Source organism: Engraulis encrasicolus, chromosome 18 (assembly GCF_034702125.1).
Source record: "Engraulis encrasicolus isolate BLACKSEA-1 chromosome 18, IST_EnEncr_1.0, whole genome shotgun sequence".
Taxonomy (NCBI): domain Eukaryota; kingdom Metazoa; phylum Chordata; class Actinopteri; order Clupeiformes; family Engraulidae; genus Engraulis; species Engraulis encrasicolus.
Genome location: NC_085874.1, coordinates 46,961,192 through 46,977,691, shown reverse-complemented (window position 1 = coordinate 46,977,691; position 16,500 = coordinate 46,961,192). Strand labels below are relative to the sequence as shown.

Here is a 16,500-nt window from a genome sequence, read left to right as displayed (position 1 = left end):
CACCTTTCACAGCTTCCGAAACTGATGTGACAGACCTGGGGTGGCCTTAATGCACAGGATTTTGCGTTGTCTAAAAAAACAAGCTTCATACACTCAATTTAATGAATTGGTGGGTCTTTATTACAGGGGACATTCCAGAATTAGAGGACATTCTCTCTCGCTCTCTCTCTCTCTCGCTCTCTCTCGCTCTCTCTCTCTCTCTCTCTCTCTCTCTCTCTCTCTCTCTGTTCTAGACTACAGTAAGTGTAGCTCACTAGTGTGATCGGTAAACGTAACGGTATGCCTAGCTAGTACTAACCACAAAAGCTGTCCACAATGCCAACTTCACGTATGGTGGTTTTAGATGCGAGATGAAAGGGTGTGTCAACTGGATTCTGGCAGTGTGCAGCTAACCAGCTAATCCAGGGGTGGGGGGAACCTATGTCTGGAGGGCCATTTGCGGCCCTTGAAGCCGTTTTATCCCCCCCCCCTTTACTTAACTTTGTAAAGGAATCTTAGGAATTCCATTTGCAATACAATCAAGTGATATTCAGGGCACCCAGAGAAGGTGGGCTCTGTTGTAAAGGTGGCTGCCTTCAATATAGGCCTAAAGTGAAGGGGGAAATCCTGGTTTGTGTTCATAGTACAGCCCTTGGAGGACTGTTACGGCCCTTGGAGCAATTTGAAGTGGCCCTTCGAATGTAAAAGGTTCCCCTCTCCTGAGCTAACCATTAACACAACCGCTGGGCTGCACTCCTCCACACAGCTTGACCGTAAAAGTCAGATGACGGACGGCATGACAGACACAGACCCTCAGCCGCCTTGTCACACGTGACCTGCTTGTGACATAAGAGAGTGGAGCAGAGTGATCAGTCATGCAATCTCCTTAAAAAAAAGATAATCAGTGCATCCTGTGGAACCCATTGTGTCTGTCCTGTGATTGTGTGGCAGAGCGGTTTGCACATCTCGTCCATCCTCTTAGCGTGCCTCGCATCCCCAGATCATGGTCTACAAATCTAAAGCCACTCAGCGACTTTAACTTCCGTTATCTCCCAGAGGTTCCTGTAGTGTCACTGGTGGTTTGGAAATGACTGGTTGGTTTCAGGGGATGTGAAACCACCATTGGATGTGGCCATGGGCCACTCAAGAATGTGTCCTGTTCCATGTTGCGGATGTGACTGAACATGACACAATGTTCTAGTTTTGTTGGTTTAGTATAGTGTTTCTCAGCGGGTGCGGCACAGCCCCCCTGGTGGTGTTGGGGAGCCCTAGGGGGGGCGTTGAGATGGGGCAGTGCTTAGCCATCATTGGGGGCATTCGTCCGTTTCATTTTTTTAATACTAAGGGTGTTGGCAGCAGGGCTTAACACTAACACACGCCAGGTAGCCAAATGCGGGTGAAAGTCGGCGTTGGCTAGTAGATACCGAAGGTTCACTAGCCATTCTGGCGGGTCCGTCACTATTCTAAATGATGAGGCACCGCATTTTGTAGTTTTTTCCCTCGGACCGTCTCTGCTACAAACGCACTGCAATGCGATTTCGCGAGCCTACAATACCCATGAAGCACCTGTGTCACGTGTCACCTGTGTCTCACGCAGGAGAGGAATCTGCAGATAGAGCTAGTCTTGCGAATATGAGTGGCAGCAGCGAGCTACCGGCACATCAGCGCGCGTTTGGAAATGCCACTGAAAACCTTCACGTGAAAATAAAGTAGCGAAGTTCATCTCAACTGACCTGTTTTGGAATCTGGCATTAGTACAATGCATAGTAGTAGTGGACATTAAATGACCAAGGCGAGAGGAGAACACCTCAGTCTTGAGAAAGTCTTGAGACTAATTAGCGCAGTGATAAGACAAGGACACATGCGGCATTAATAATGTTCGGTTTAAATCATTTTCTGATTTGCCTGTATGTCTTCATACCTTAATATTCCTCCATGTTTCTTGTGCCGTTGTTCCCGACTGTCAAACGGGGCTTAAACAACGCGCAGTAGTAGCCTTCCAGACAGTACAAAATCATGTCCCATGTCCCTTCGCATCTTGCTTTGCGTCCGTTTATATTTTTTAAACAACTCAATATTAAACGGAATGAAAGGAAGTCGTAGCTCCTTCTGTAGTTACCGGCCGCATATGTGTGTGCCTTCTAGTAGGCCTAGATAGCCTACTTTTATGAGAAAATATTCCAGAAGAGGTATTATTCTACATCCATGACCGAGGACATGCGAAGCTTGGCAATGACTTTGAACCATCTACTTTGCGCATCGAAAGTGCCCTTCAGATCAAAGACGGAAATATTTTGCTCTCATTCTCATTCATTTTTGCACACATTTGTGCCCTTCCACAACACTGTGCTTGGTGTTTCTGCACGGCTATGCAATTCCTCAGATGAGTTAATCTGTTCTTATAGCATGCATGCATGGACCAATTAACAACAATTCTAGTTATTAGACCCTATATTATATTATATTGTAATATAATATATTATATTATATTATATTATATTATGTTATATTATCCTACATTACATTATTACAGCCTATTATATAATTCATTAAAGCTGCTATGATGGTTAAGAAAATTATGGCTAGTGAAAAGGCCCAATGGCTAGTGAGTCACGAAAACCACTAGCCAAAATGGCTGGTAAGCGAAAAAGTTAGTGTAAAGCACTGGTTGGCAGGCTTATGATGAAGTCAAGGGGGCGTCGGAAGGCTTAGGATGAGGTCCACAGGGCTTTTGTTCAAAAAAGGTTGAGAACCACTGGTTTAGTACATAGTTTCCATCAGCGCTGCACATTTTCCAATATCCACAGTAGCACAGCGAATTGTTGCAGGAATCATTCCCAAATTATATGATCTGCATTTTTTTGGTCTTCATTCGCTCTCTATTGTATAAGTTGTTTGCCATTTTGGTAATGGAAGGTAAGGTACTGTTCATCTCACATGCTTTTACATGGTTGATTAGAACTAGATGTTAATCTTACTAGCCAAACATGCACTCAATGATGGGTCAAAGTGTCTAGTAAGTTGGTTTCTTCCACCAGCCAAACCGAAAGTTCACCAAGCATTTGGCCGGTTGACTGGTGTTAATTTACAGCCATGAATGTAATGTAATGAATGACTGTAACAATCCCAATGACCTTTGACCTTCTTCAGCTCAGATGAGGCCCTCATCAAGACAGTGGAGCGTGGTCATTGATCACACACACAGTGCAAATCAACCTCAACATTTAACCTTCCATACACATGAATGGGGAAGTAACATGGCAGTGTTGGTCATATCAATCATTTACCAACACAAGCAAATGGCACAAAAGAGAGCCAGGTCTTTCTCAGATATTCTCTTATGTCTGTCACACTGTCACAAAGTTCAAAGGTGCACTGAAGACCTACCTATTGAAAGTTATTTATGGACATCAATTCATATCTCACTCACTCACTCACTCACTCACTCACTCACTCACTCACTCACTCACACACACACGCACACACACAAACAATTCTCATTAATATTCCTCAGATGATTCTTCTCAGGTGATTTTAATAAAATGGTCGATTAGCTGCACAACGGCAGTCACATGGGTTTGGGATTCTAAACAGATTTGAGGAATTATGCTTTATGGGACAGTGTTACCGTAAATTAAATTTAAAAATTTTCATGGCTCCACCATTCTATTCATGTATTTCCGCTCAGATTCGTGAACTCGCATGAGGAGGTCTGGAGGACATTTGGATTCGCCCCGCTCTCAAATCAAAATGTAGTAGAACCAATCGGGAACACAGAATGTTTACAGATGATTCAGTCAAAATTGAAACGCAGTGGAGAAGAAAAATAGGTGAAGCACGACAGTTGTTTCAGGAACAATGATAGGTCGCTCTTATGCACTCACTTATCGACATTGAAATGTTAACTGTATTTTCAAATCTGTGAGTGGTTAAAGTGGCAAATGGTTAAAAATGTCACACATGTGTTTCCCCTATTATGTGCAAGGAGTTTTTGACAAGACCTCACCTTTGGAGACTTGTGCCTATGGCGCAGCTCCAGATGAATGTTCGTTGAGCAAGGCGGAACCCATTCATCGGGCTATCATTCTGCTACCTGGAGTACTTTGCATTTTAGGTGCGATCGAGATACTGCAACGGCTACATGCACATACATACAGACAGCAATGCATTCTGACTTAAAATGTTGCATGATGGTTAGATTTCCGTCTGACTGTCTGACTATCTGGCTGTCTGTGTGGCTGCGTGGACGCCCACAATGTCTATGGTCGTCTGCAGGGGGTGCCATGCAACCAATACTACAGCAGTATGTAAATATTTGTATACAGCTCCAAAGATAAAATTTGCATTTACCACAGTGTTGGCTATGGGGTCAGGGAGGCACTCCAAGAACATGTATTAAAGGGGTATGCCACTATTTTGGGGCTTAATACAGTTAAAATCGTTGTCTAAAAAGTGTCTTATTTTTCATGTAAGCCGTTGTCTTGTTTTAAGACAAGTTAAAAGAGGGAGCATGTTGAGGGAGCACATGCTACACGGATCCATTGACTTTCACTAGCTTAACCGGCACCCATGCAACGGTTCCCACAGCACCAGTTTGCTGGCTGGCAGATATGGGTGGCTTTAGCAATGTCCTCCTCCTGCAAGTCTCATTCTCCTTACAGCAGTGATGAACTGATTAACCTGGCTAAGTTAACCTACAGGAACTAGTGGTACACCTGATAATAGATAGCCTGCATGTGTCATTTAGTAATGAAAATTAGGATTCTAAGCTCGTCTAAGCTTATAGGGCTGGGCGGTATACCGTGATAACGGTTTTCACCTACACAAGGTTCACTTATTGATCAGAGAAGGTTTTTTTTCTGAAAGTTTTTTTTCCCAATGAAGTGATTAAAATAGAAATGGAGATTAATTAAAATTCAGGATTTTTATCTCATTTTAAAATTTAATTTCAGCCTCTTCAGATACGTTGAGATGCGGAAGAAAATCACCACTTGTGAAAAAAATCGTGCAGAGAACCGTGATATTAATTTTCATCAAGAAAACCGTGATACACATTTTTTCCAGAACCGCCCAGCCCTACTCGTCTATTATGATGATGTACTACTGTGGTCAACTTAACCTGGCTTACTACTGAACCAGCTTCTTCAATGCCCCACAGGTTCCCATCTTGGATTCCTCCAGTTCTCAAATGTGTGTTGTGTTGTAACTCCTGTCAATCAAAAAGGTGCTCTTCCTGATGTTCCTGCTTGCTGTTCCTCTGTTCTAGATGGGCTGACATGTTTTCCGCTCCTGGGTGCAATGGTGTTAAAGAACACGAGTTCTCACATCCGTTTCTACAGGTAAACACACACACACAGAGAACACACACACACACACACACATGCACACACACACATGCACACACAGAGAGAACACACACACACACACACACACACACACACACACACACACAGAGCACACGTCTATGGGCTTAGGATTGAATCCCACCCTTCCACTCCCTATCTCACTCCATGGCTGAGGTGCCCTTGAGCAAGGCACCTAACCCCACACTGCTCCAGGGACTGTAACCAATACCTTGTACTTAAAATAACTAAGTAGCTTTGGATTTAAAAAAAAACATCAGCAAAGTGTAATGTAATGTGATGTCTCCTGTGCGTTCTGGTGGCGTGCGTGTTCCTGGGAGAGTTTGCCTATAATGTCATGTAATGTAATGTACTGTAATGTAATGTAATGTAATGTAATGTGATGTCTCCTGTGCGTGTATCCAGGCGGTGTGCATGTTCCTGGGGGAGTTTGCGTGTCTGTTTGTGTTCCACCTACTGCTGTGTCAGGACCGTCGCCGCCCCGAGCCCACCATGGACCCCGGCCAGAGCTTCAACCCCGTCCTCTTCCTCGGCCCCGCCCTATGCGACATGACGGGCACCTCCCTCATGTATGTGGGTAAGTATGACACTACGCACACACACACATGCACACACACACGCACATGCACATGCACACGCGCACCCACACATACACACAGATCCTGGTCAAAGCTTCAACCACATACTCTTTCTCACAATCACTCTATGTCATATACCTCCCTCATATATCGGTAAGTAAAACACACACACACACACTAACCGCACAAATAGACCAAGCGCGACATGAGCGAGGCGAGCGACTGAAGTAATTGACTTTGTATTGAGTCGTGCGACAAAAGCGATTCTGGAGACTAGAGTGACAGTTTGAAGTTGAAATCCTTTCAACTTTCTATGACACAGTTCGGCGACCAACCACATCAGCCAATGACTGTATAGAGGTCAGTGACCACTGCCAATGGGAATGTTTGAATGCTTTGCCTTCTGCCTGTACGGAATACTCTAGTCTCTTCAATCGCTCGTATCGCTTGCTGCTGCACAGAAGCGATTCTCTGTCGCTTGAATCGCATCGCGCCTGGTCTATTCGTGCGGTAATGCATTTTACAAGACCTAGTAGACGTATGTAACCCATACTTTATTACATTACATTATATTTCACTTAGCTGACGCTTTCATTTGTTCAAAGCGACTTACAGCTACTATTTTTCAGGATATTGATTACAGTCCCTGGAGCAATGTGGGGTTAGGTGTCTTGCTCTGGGGCACTTAAGCCAAGGATGGAGGTGTAGGGAGAGCTCAGGTGGGATTTGAACCTATAACCCCTTGATTGAAAGACCAACTCTCTTACCACTTGGCCACAGCTGCCCATACTACCACTCGAGGCTCGAACCCGTGATCTACCAGTTCATGCTCCAGTTCGGCATGGGAGGCGCACCACAGTACTATACCACTGAGCTAAAGGTCTAGACCGGGCCCTGCCGTAGCCAAACGGTGTGGCACTCGTCTACCATGCGGCTGACCTGGGATCGATTCCCGGCCCGGGTCCTTTGCCAGCCCTTCCCCGTCTCTCTCTCCCCACTCGTTTCCTGTCACCACTTTCACTGTCCTATCATGGATAAAGTCAAAAAGTTAAAATAAATAAATAAATAACTCCATTTCTGAAGACCTGCTCTTCTATATTTTTAGAGAACCCCGTTGACGGTTTGGTTTACATTCATGTACTTGATAATACATATATATATAGTTATATTACATGAATTAAAAAAAATGCAATTTTCACAGCTTTGTATTAAATAGAAATGAATTAAGATTATTTTCTGAAAAAGCACTTAGGGGGTTTTGCATCTGATCTCTTCAAATAAAGGTTTAGGCCGGTATGCCAGCGTTATGGTGTCTGTATGAGGCGTTGGGAGGGAGGTTTACTAACGTTTCACCACAGAACTCTGCTAGTTGGCATCCGCTACACTTATCCTTATAAACCTAACTCCCATCTGGGTCACGGCACCAGAGTAACCAAGGTCATCGTGCGCAGTCCGCCTCTTGGGGTTCAAACCCACAACCCACCAGGTCACACTCCAGTTCGGCATGGGAGGCACTGTTCGATACCACTGAGCTTAAGTTCTAAACCGATAGCTCAGCGCTACTGTGTCTGTACGAGGCTTCGGGAGGGAAGCCGAAACTCTGCTAGTTGCTATCTATTACACGTATACACCAGTTTATAGGCATATTACTATATACTGTATACACCATTGTACACACACACACTCGCGCACACACATGCGAACAGGCATAATAATGGTCTGTCTGTGTCCCCCCCACCCTCTCTCTCTCTCTCTCTCTTTCTTTCTTTCTTTCTTTCTTTCTTTCTTTCTTTCTTTCTTTCTTTCTTTCTTTCTTTCTTTCTTTCTTTCTTTCTTTCTTTCTCTTTCTTTCGTTCTCTCTCTCTCTCTCTCTCTCTCTCTCTCTCTCTCTCTACCTCCCCCTCTATCTCTCTCTCTCTCTCTCTCTCTCTCTCTCTCTCTCTCTCTCCCTCCGGCTCCTCTCCTGCAGCGCTGAGCATGACGAGTGCGAGCAGCTTCCAGATGCTGCGCGGGGCGGTAATCATCTTCACGGGGCTGCTGTCGGTGGCCTTCCTGGGCCGCAAGCTCCAGCCCAGCCAGTGGACCGGCATCCTAGTCACCATCCTGGGGCTGGTGGTGGTGGGGCTGGCCGACTTCCTCAGCGGGAACCACCAGGACCACAAGCTCAGCGAAGTCATCACAGGTAGGGGACAGGTGTGTGTGTGTGCGTGTGCGTGCGTGTGTGTGTGTGTGCGCGCTGCTTCATCACGAACGAGCCCACTGATCTTAAAGAAAGGATGTCTGTGCTTCAGCCCTTGTGGTGCTCACAGTCCAGGACAGCAGAATGAAGACAAACTGGGCTACTTCTCAATGACTAGACCCAGGGATGACCGGAGCACACAGCATACTTTTAGAGGTTTTTTATTTTTTGGTGCAAGTGAAAAGAAGTCCTGCACACTGTCCATTCCACCAACAAACTTTAATACAACGTTTCGGTCATCCGACCTTCTTCAGGTAACTTTACCTGAAGAAGGTCGGATGACCGAAACGTTGTATTAAAGTTTGCTGGTGGAATGGACAGTGTGCGGGACTTCTTTTCACTTGACTGACAACCCGGCTGGGATAACATCCTACGCACCTGCCCAACTACAGAACATCCTGTAGTTAAACAACCAAGCAAGCATTTGAATAATGTGCCATGACAGTTTGAAGTAAGCTGTTGTTACAATGATACAGTAAAAATATACAGTAGGTGGGCTGTTAGTAGTAGGCTACCCATATGATAACTAGTAGTTCTCCGTGTTCATTGACATATTTCCTTACCGCAAGCCGCGACACAATCCATCCAGATCTTCCTTTTCTTGCTTTGCCTCTGGTATATAGGCCTTGATGTAGGCATACCGGTATATGGTATAGGCCCACTTGGTCCTGAAATGCCCAGCAAGCTGTCCGCAAGACCCTCCATTGTAGCGTGTATCAGGAATAGACTAAAAATTGACAGTTGTCATCAGTGTCAGTTGTCAATTCCAACCATACGCGAGCGCGTTTTGGGACTGGAATTACCCCAGGACGTCTGTGTTTCGCCGAATTACAGTAGGTAATTCGCGGCGGAATTATTACCCCACATATGACGGCCCTGGCGCATTCGCGCAGGACTAAGAACTCAGACATTCTCTGTAATTATTCCGAATTACCGGGGGTCCATAGGTAATAAAAGTCCCGTCCGAATCAGGCTTTTATTGAACTTATTTTTTGGTGCACAAAGTGACTGACGTTTCCACGCACCTGCGTCTTCCTCAGAGTCAAAAAAAGCCCACTGATCTATTGATGGGATCTATTGATGATGATATCTTTTTTTTTTTTTTTAATTTATTTTTATGGGCTTTTTGCCTTTATTGCTGATAGGACAGTGAAGAGTGACAGGAAGTGAATGTGTAGAGAGATGGGGTAGGGTTGGGAAATTGGAACTGGGGTCCCCATGGTCTTGCAAGCCCAAATGTGGGGGGGCTTAGCGCGCTGCGCCACAGCGCCCCCCGGGGGTTCTTCCAATATCCTGACTCCCGTCCTCCACCTGTGCTTGTGTCCTCGCACTTCACGTGACGCCCTGTCTCCGTGGAGAAAACAATAACGTTTCCCCTGCTGTCAACCTAGCCACAACGACTTTTAGGGGACTTTTCCCCTTTCAACATCCCGATTGCAAATAAGAGAAGGACCTTTTCATTTGCGCTTTTGCGAGATTAGATTAGATTAGATTAGATTAGATTATATGCCTTTATTGCCCCAAGGGGAAATTTGTTTCCACCACCATTAAACAAGTTTGCAGCCAAACATAAAGACAAAAACAAAAAACGCATACACAATAGAGTACACAAGGACAACATCAAGACATCAGGTGCAGTATACATTCATACACAAATACTGTCAATCAAACACATAAGCCTGCTCTCAACATACACACACACACACACACGCACACACACACGCATCCACTCAGCATGCATACTTCAACACAGATACTGCACATAGACAACATAAGTACCTACCCCCACAATAAACCGTGCAGCCATACCAACAATCACATACTACTGTATACACACACAGCCAGGAGAATTAATGAATTAAACCTCTGTCGTCAATGATCATCACAAGGCCACAAGCACTTGGGGAGGATGGGAGTGAGGATATTGGAACGCACGATGACTGACTGCAGATTTGACTTTTTGACCCTTGTTTAGGTGACCTGCTGATCATCATGACCTCTGACCTCTTTGACCCCTGTTTAGGTGACCCGCTGATCATCATGACTAGGGCTGGGTATCGCAGCCATGTTCCTGTATCGATTTGATTTCGATTCTTAGGGCTTTGAATCGATTAATCACAATTCGATTCGATTCATTCCGAATCGATTCAATCCGTTCCCATCTTGGTGCCAGGAGTTCCCCCAAAAGATGCTGTTGCCTATTTCTATATCAAAATGTCAATGGGCTGTGGCTTGACGGTGTTAACAGATTGCTAATTTGTAATAAGTAGGCCTAGGCCTAATTGACTAATACCTACTGGGTATTTTCCATTAAACAAAAAGAACAAAAAGAAAAAGAACCAAAAAAAACGATTTTGTGCCCTGTGAATCGATTATGTGAATTTCGAATCGATCGATTATCGATTAACTGGATTATTTAAGCCAGTCCTAATCATGACCTCTGACCTCTTTGACCCCTGTTTAGGTGACCTGTTGATCATCATGACCTCTGACCTCTTTGACCCCTGTTTAGGTGACCTGTTGATCATCATGACCTCTGACCTCTTTGACCCCTGTTTAGGTGACCTGCTGATCATCATGGCCCAGATCATTGTGGCGGTGCAGATGGTGCTGGAGGAGAAGTTTGTCTACAAGCACAACGTCCACCCTCTGAAAGCAGTGGGCACCGAAGGTATGTTGGTTGATGGATTCTTACTCTAGGCAATACATTTCTTGTGAAACATAATTACCTCGGCCAAGGAGGTAATGTTTTCGGTCGCGTTGGTTTGTCTGTCCGTCTGTCTGTTTGTTTGTTTGTCAGCAGCATAGCTCAAGAACTATTGAACGGATATGGACGAAACTTTGTGGGAGTGTAGGTAATGACCCAAGGAACAAGTGATTAAATTCTGGTGGTAATATGGAACACCGGAATCAGGACGTTTATTAAGATTCTTCACCATTGCCGGCCTATACATCTAGATGCCCCTAGTGACCGCAAATTGAATTCCATCAACATTCCAGTTTCTAACTCTACAAAAACAAGAACAGAAAGACACAGGCTGTAACATAGTCAAATGTTTTATCAAGCAGCTTTCTTGGCGGAGGTCTGCGCTCCCTGAGTGCTTCTAGTTAATTAAATAAAACAGGGTGGGTGGGGGGCAGGGCTTGTCTCATGTACCTACGTGTATGTGTCACTTGACACCATGTTGCCATCTCTGATTGCGCTTGTTATTCTATTAACCCATTTTAGCCCAAGACACCTGCAAAAAAAACGCCTGTTGAATGCCTGAGCGCTTTTTGGGAAAAGGTGACCTCTGCCTATTAAAACCTAAATATCTCTCTAAGCCTCTAAAGCACTCAAAAAACCCTCAAATCTTTAGAGCATGTATGCAGCGTATACGTCGCTCCAGGTGTCAAAGGTCAAACAGTATAAGCAGCCTGAAGTGGGTTAACTTGTGTTATTTTAACACTTAGGGTTTTCTTTTGCCTTAAGACATGTAAAAGTTTTTATCTCTTATAGAGATAAGAAAACCCTAAGGCAAAAGAAAACCATAAGTGTTTAAGTTAAACAGTTAGACGTAATGAACTTAATAAATATACATGACTTGTGTTATCTCCCTGATGATTCAATAGCCAGTTTGAATCTACAGCCAGGTATTCAGTATATTCTCTGTCCCTCTGCCCCCTTCCCCCTCCCTCTCTCCTTCTCTCTCCTCCTCCAGGTCTGTCCGGCTTCTTCATCCTCTCCTTCCTCCTCATCTTTCTTTCTTTCTTTCTTTCTTTCTTTCTCTCTTTCTCTCTTTCTCTCTTTCTCTCTTTCTCTCTCTCTCTCTCTCTCTCTCTCTCTCTCCCTCCCTCTTTCTCTCTCTCTCTCTCTCTCTCTCTCTCTCTCTCTCTCTCTCTCTCTCTCTCTCTCTCTCTCTCTCCCCCCTCCAGGTCTGTTCGTTGTATGTTGTGCACTGTTACTGTTTAAAGTGGTAGTTCGCTATTTTAGACATTAAGCCCTGTTTGTGTGACTTCTGGGGTGAAGTAGAGATGTTCTCATCACAATTTTGACATTTGGTGCTGAACGGAGCATTGGGGTATCCAAGACTGCAGCCCCCCCACCTTTACATTGACTCCAATAGAGCACTCAAGCAATCGATTATAAAATGGCATTAAACTTTTGTTTGAGAAGACATGGAACTCACCGTGTGGTCAGTAGTAGACAGCAATAAATTGACCCGAAAATTGCAGCGAAATATGCCTTCTAACTGTTGTTTAGCATTTGGCGGACCTATTTTTCCCCAGACGCCGTTGAATAGCAGTAGACATCCAGCCAGTAGGTAGCGATAGTGTGTTGTTTATGTAGATATCAAGGAGCGAGGTAGAACGGCTATCTTTGAGCAGGACTGGCTACAAAAACTACAGCTTGCATACAAACCATAGATAGTAACGTAAACAAACGCACCCGAAGGTTCCGGTCACGCGGAGTAATACTAGTCAAACCAATACAATCAATGAAGACGGACAATAATGAATATATCTTCTCTGGAAGCGTATTTCGCGGTGATTTTCGAGCCAACGTATCGCTGCCCACCTCTGACCACTCGGTGAGTTTCATGTCTCTGCAAACGAAAGTTTAATGCTATTTTATGATCGATTGCTTGAGTGCTTCATTGGAGTCAATGTAAAGGTGGGGGGGCTGCAGTCTTGAATACCCAAATGCTCCGTTCAGCACCAAATGTCAAAATTGTGATGAGAACATCTCTACTTCACCCCAGAAGTCACACAAACAAGGCTTAATGTCTAAAATAGCGAACTACCACTTTAATAAACATTCAAACTAAACTCGACTCCCTCTGCCCCCCCCCTCCTCCAGGTCTGTTTGGCTTCTTCATCCTCTCCTTCCTCCTCATCCCCATGTACTTCATTCCGGTGGGCAGCTTCGGCCAGAACCCGCGGCAGGTGATGGAGGACGCGCTGGACGCCTTCTGCCAGATCGGCGCGCAGCCGCTCATCTTGCTGGCGTTGCTGGGCAACACCTTCAGCATCGCCTTCTTCAACTTCGCCGGCATGAGCGTGACCAAGGAGATCAGCGCCACCACGCGCATGGTGCTGGACAGCCTGCGCACGGTGGTGATCTGGGCCGTCAGCTTGGCGCTGGGCTGGGAGCAGTTCCACGGCCTGCAGGTGCTGGGCTTCATCGTGCTGCTGCTGGGCACCTCGCTCTACAACGGGCTCCATCGGCCCCTGCTGGCGCGGCTGCCCTGCTGCGCCCGTTGCGTCGGCGGTGAGGGAGAGGGAGAGAGGCAGGTGGAGGAAGGCAGCGATGGAGAGAGGGAGCCGCTCGTGCAGGGAGGAGGGCAGAGCTAACGGAGGGACGGACGGACGGACGGACGTCGTCGCCCCCTGTTGGTATGGGTGGCGTGTTGCACCATCTATGGGAGGATGGGGGTTGGAATGGTTCATCGTGGAATAGGTGGGGAGGGACGAGAATTGAACCACTCTGAAGGCGCTACAATGTTTCAGTGGCATGGACACACACACACGCACACACACACACACACACACACACACACACACACACACACACACACACACAAATGCTGCACTATCAACTACTCACTCAAATAACTGTACTATCAACTAGTAGGTGACATCTCTATGTGAACACACACACACACACACAAACGCACACACGTATACATATGTAAACACACTTTAGCGTGTGTGTGTGTACATGTTTTTTTTTTTTTTTTTAAATGACTGCCACTGCCTTGAGGGCTTCAAAAGAGGAACATTTATTTTTGTTTTTTTGTTCACGCTGTTCCTGTGTGACAGGACGTGACATCATGTAAAGGGAGGTTCCTACTGGGCGATAACAGATGTCACTTAAACTGACACTAGCCCGAATAGAACGTATGGTTTTTAAAACTGTGCCACAAAGTGCACATTATGTAAAGAAAATAAGATGGAAAGATTTGTATAAGTCCACTAAACAAGGGTGGATGTTTGTTATTGTTTGTTGAAATGTACATTTTAATTATGCTGGGAGTTTATGCCGTAATGATCATGTCTTTTTGCCAGTAAGGGATAATTAGTGTTTTTAAAATTTTCAGGTTATTTTGTTTGTTGTTTATGTCTCTTTGTTTATTTACTGTATTTGTTTGTTTCTTCTTCAAGTAATTGCTGATGATAATGGTTTTTTTTTTTTTTTTTTACATGTTTCAGGAATGAAAACCTTTCCCCCATGCTCTGCCTCGGGTAACCATGATCTAAGTGCTAAGATGACGGGATCTGCTTGGGAGTGTTCTCAGAACATGGATAAGTGGTAAAGCCGGCTAAGTTAACATACAGGAAGTGGTAAACCTTCGGTAACACTTTTATTTTAGCGTTACATCTATTAACACTAATACATACAATGTTAATGCCTGCATAAGTAAATTGCAAGATAATGTACTAAGCAAAAACTAAGGCCTACTAGGTCCTTACTAAGGTTAAATTGGTAATGAATCCCTTATTGTGCATGAACAAGACATTTGCGAATTCATGCCTAACAAATGTTTAATTTTGCTTAATACATGCCTTAGAAGTTACTTATACAGGCACATTGTATGCATTAGTGCTAATAGGTGTAAAGCTAAAATAAAGTGTTACCAAAACTTGCTAATAGATGGCCCTCTGGCGTCATTTCATTAATAGAAAACGAGGCCTCCAGGCTCTTCTATTAGGTGATTTACCACTACCTCAACGCTAACTTATTCATTCAGGTTCTTGGAACACTCCCAAGGTCTCGTTGTTCTTTTTGTTTTTTGGGAGTAACCCCATTGTGGCGACACATTATCTTGTTTTAGCCAAAGTCCTGAGTTTCAAATGGTGCAGTGTTTGAACATAATGAAATGTACACGGTGTCTAGGACGTGACCCAACCGGATTCTCTATTTTGATTGGGAGCCGGTGGCTTGATGACGCGGTACCTCTTTGTTTGTTTGTAGTTCGTGCAACAATTATGTGTGCGAAAAAAAAATAACTGTGCGTGCCAGCAGCAGCAGTCTCTCTGGCTTTGATGCTCGGCGTATACTTTTAATCAGACTGTTTTGGCCCATTAAAGGTTATTGCATTAACATTTGCCATTTCATTTTGTTTTCAGTGAGGCATTATGTCCGCCTTTATTTTTTCTCTTGCTTTCTCCCTGTGTGGCTCTTTAATACGTAACTGTGCGTGCGTGCGTGTTTGCGTGTGTGCGTGCGTGCATCCGTGCGTTCAGTTTACAGCCGTCCTACTGAATGATGCCCCTACTAAAAGTGCACCACATTACCAAAAGTATTTGCTAACGGGTCAAAGACATCTTTGTCATTCAGTGTTACGGACACCTTCCGCAGACTGTTACTGCAAAAAAAACATGATTTTTAAATTGCTTCAAGTGAATGGATGACAGCCGAGGCTTTCATGAATTCCCTGTAACAATAAATAAATAAAAAGTCATGTTTTTTACAGTTACAGTCAGCAGAAGGCCTCCGTTACACTGAATGACAATGCCATTTTGCACGTCTTTGACCCTAACCCATCTAAATGATCAGACTCAGACTGTGTCCTTATCACTCTGCCCTGCCAAAGGCAGCACAGAGGCATGTATACTCTTTAAAAACATTTGAGAAGGAATGGGCTGCTCTCAAGAGCTCAGTGACAGTGTGGAACTGTCAAAGGATGCCACCTGTGCAACAAAAAAAAAACAGTCACGAAATGTTCTTGCTCCTGAATGTTCCACATTCATCTGTCAGCTTTATTATAAGAGAAATGGAAGAGTTTGGAAACCATAGCATTAGGCCACATCAACTCACAGAGAGGGGTCAGCGTACAGTACGAGAAAGTTTCATGGAATAGGTTTCCATGGCCAAGCAGCTGCATCCAAGTCATACGTAGGTCAAAGACGTCCAAAATGAAATTGTCCTTCAGTGTAACGGATAACTTCTGCTGACTGTAACTGTAAAAAACATGACATTATTTATTAATTCTTTTCAGTGAATTTATGAAAGGCTCGGCTGTCATCCATTTACTTGAAACAATTTAAAAATCATGTTTTTTTTACCATTACAGTCACCAGAAGCTATCCGTTACACTGAAGGACAATTTCATTTTGGACGTCTCTGACCCACATAACATCACTAAGTGCAATGCAAGGTGTCTGACGTAGTGTTGTAAAGCAGGCCGCCACTGGACTCTTTCAGGACTGTTTTCAGGATTTGGGCTAGGCCCCTTAGTTCCAGTGAAAGCAACTTTGAATATTTTCACGACTGTTATCAACTGTCAACACTGCATCTCACTTACAGACTTATACACACAGTCACACACATACACGCACACACACACGTATACACAGT

At 44.5% G+C, this 16,500-nt stretch overlaps 1 protein-coding gene across 2 annotated transcripts in view; it reads left to right on the top strand.

The window, feature by feature from the left end:
• Positions 1-15,245, top strand: part of slc35f6 (solute carrier family 35 member F6) — a 16,068-nt gene extending 823 nt beyond the window's left edge. Inside the window, exons 2-7 of one of the 2 annotated variants that reach the window (XM_063222563.1) lie at positions 5,246-5,318; positions 5,748-5,919; positions 7,890-8,102; positions 10,720-10,830; positions 13,000-13,535; positions 14,352-15,245. In XM_063222563.1, coding sequence (XP_063078633.1) covers positions 5,246-5,318; positions 5,748-5,919; positions 7,890-8,102; positions 10,720-10,830; positions 13,000-13,493 — 1,063 coding nt within the window. In that variant the 3' untranslated portion in view covers positions 13,494-13,535; positions 14,352-15,245. Of the gene's footprint in view, positions 1-5,245; positions 5,319-5,747; positions 5,920-7,889; positions 8,103-10,719; positions 10,831-12,999 lie in introns of both variants that reach the window. The other variant, XM_063222562.1, reaches the window with a different exon arrangement.
• The last annotated feature ends 1,255 nt before the right edge of the window (positions 15,246-16,500 follow it).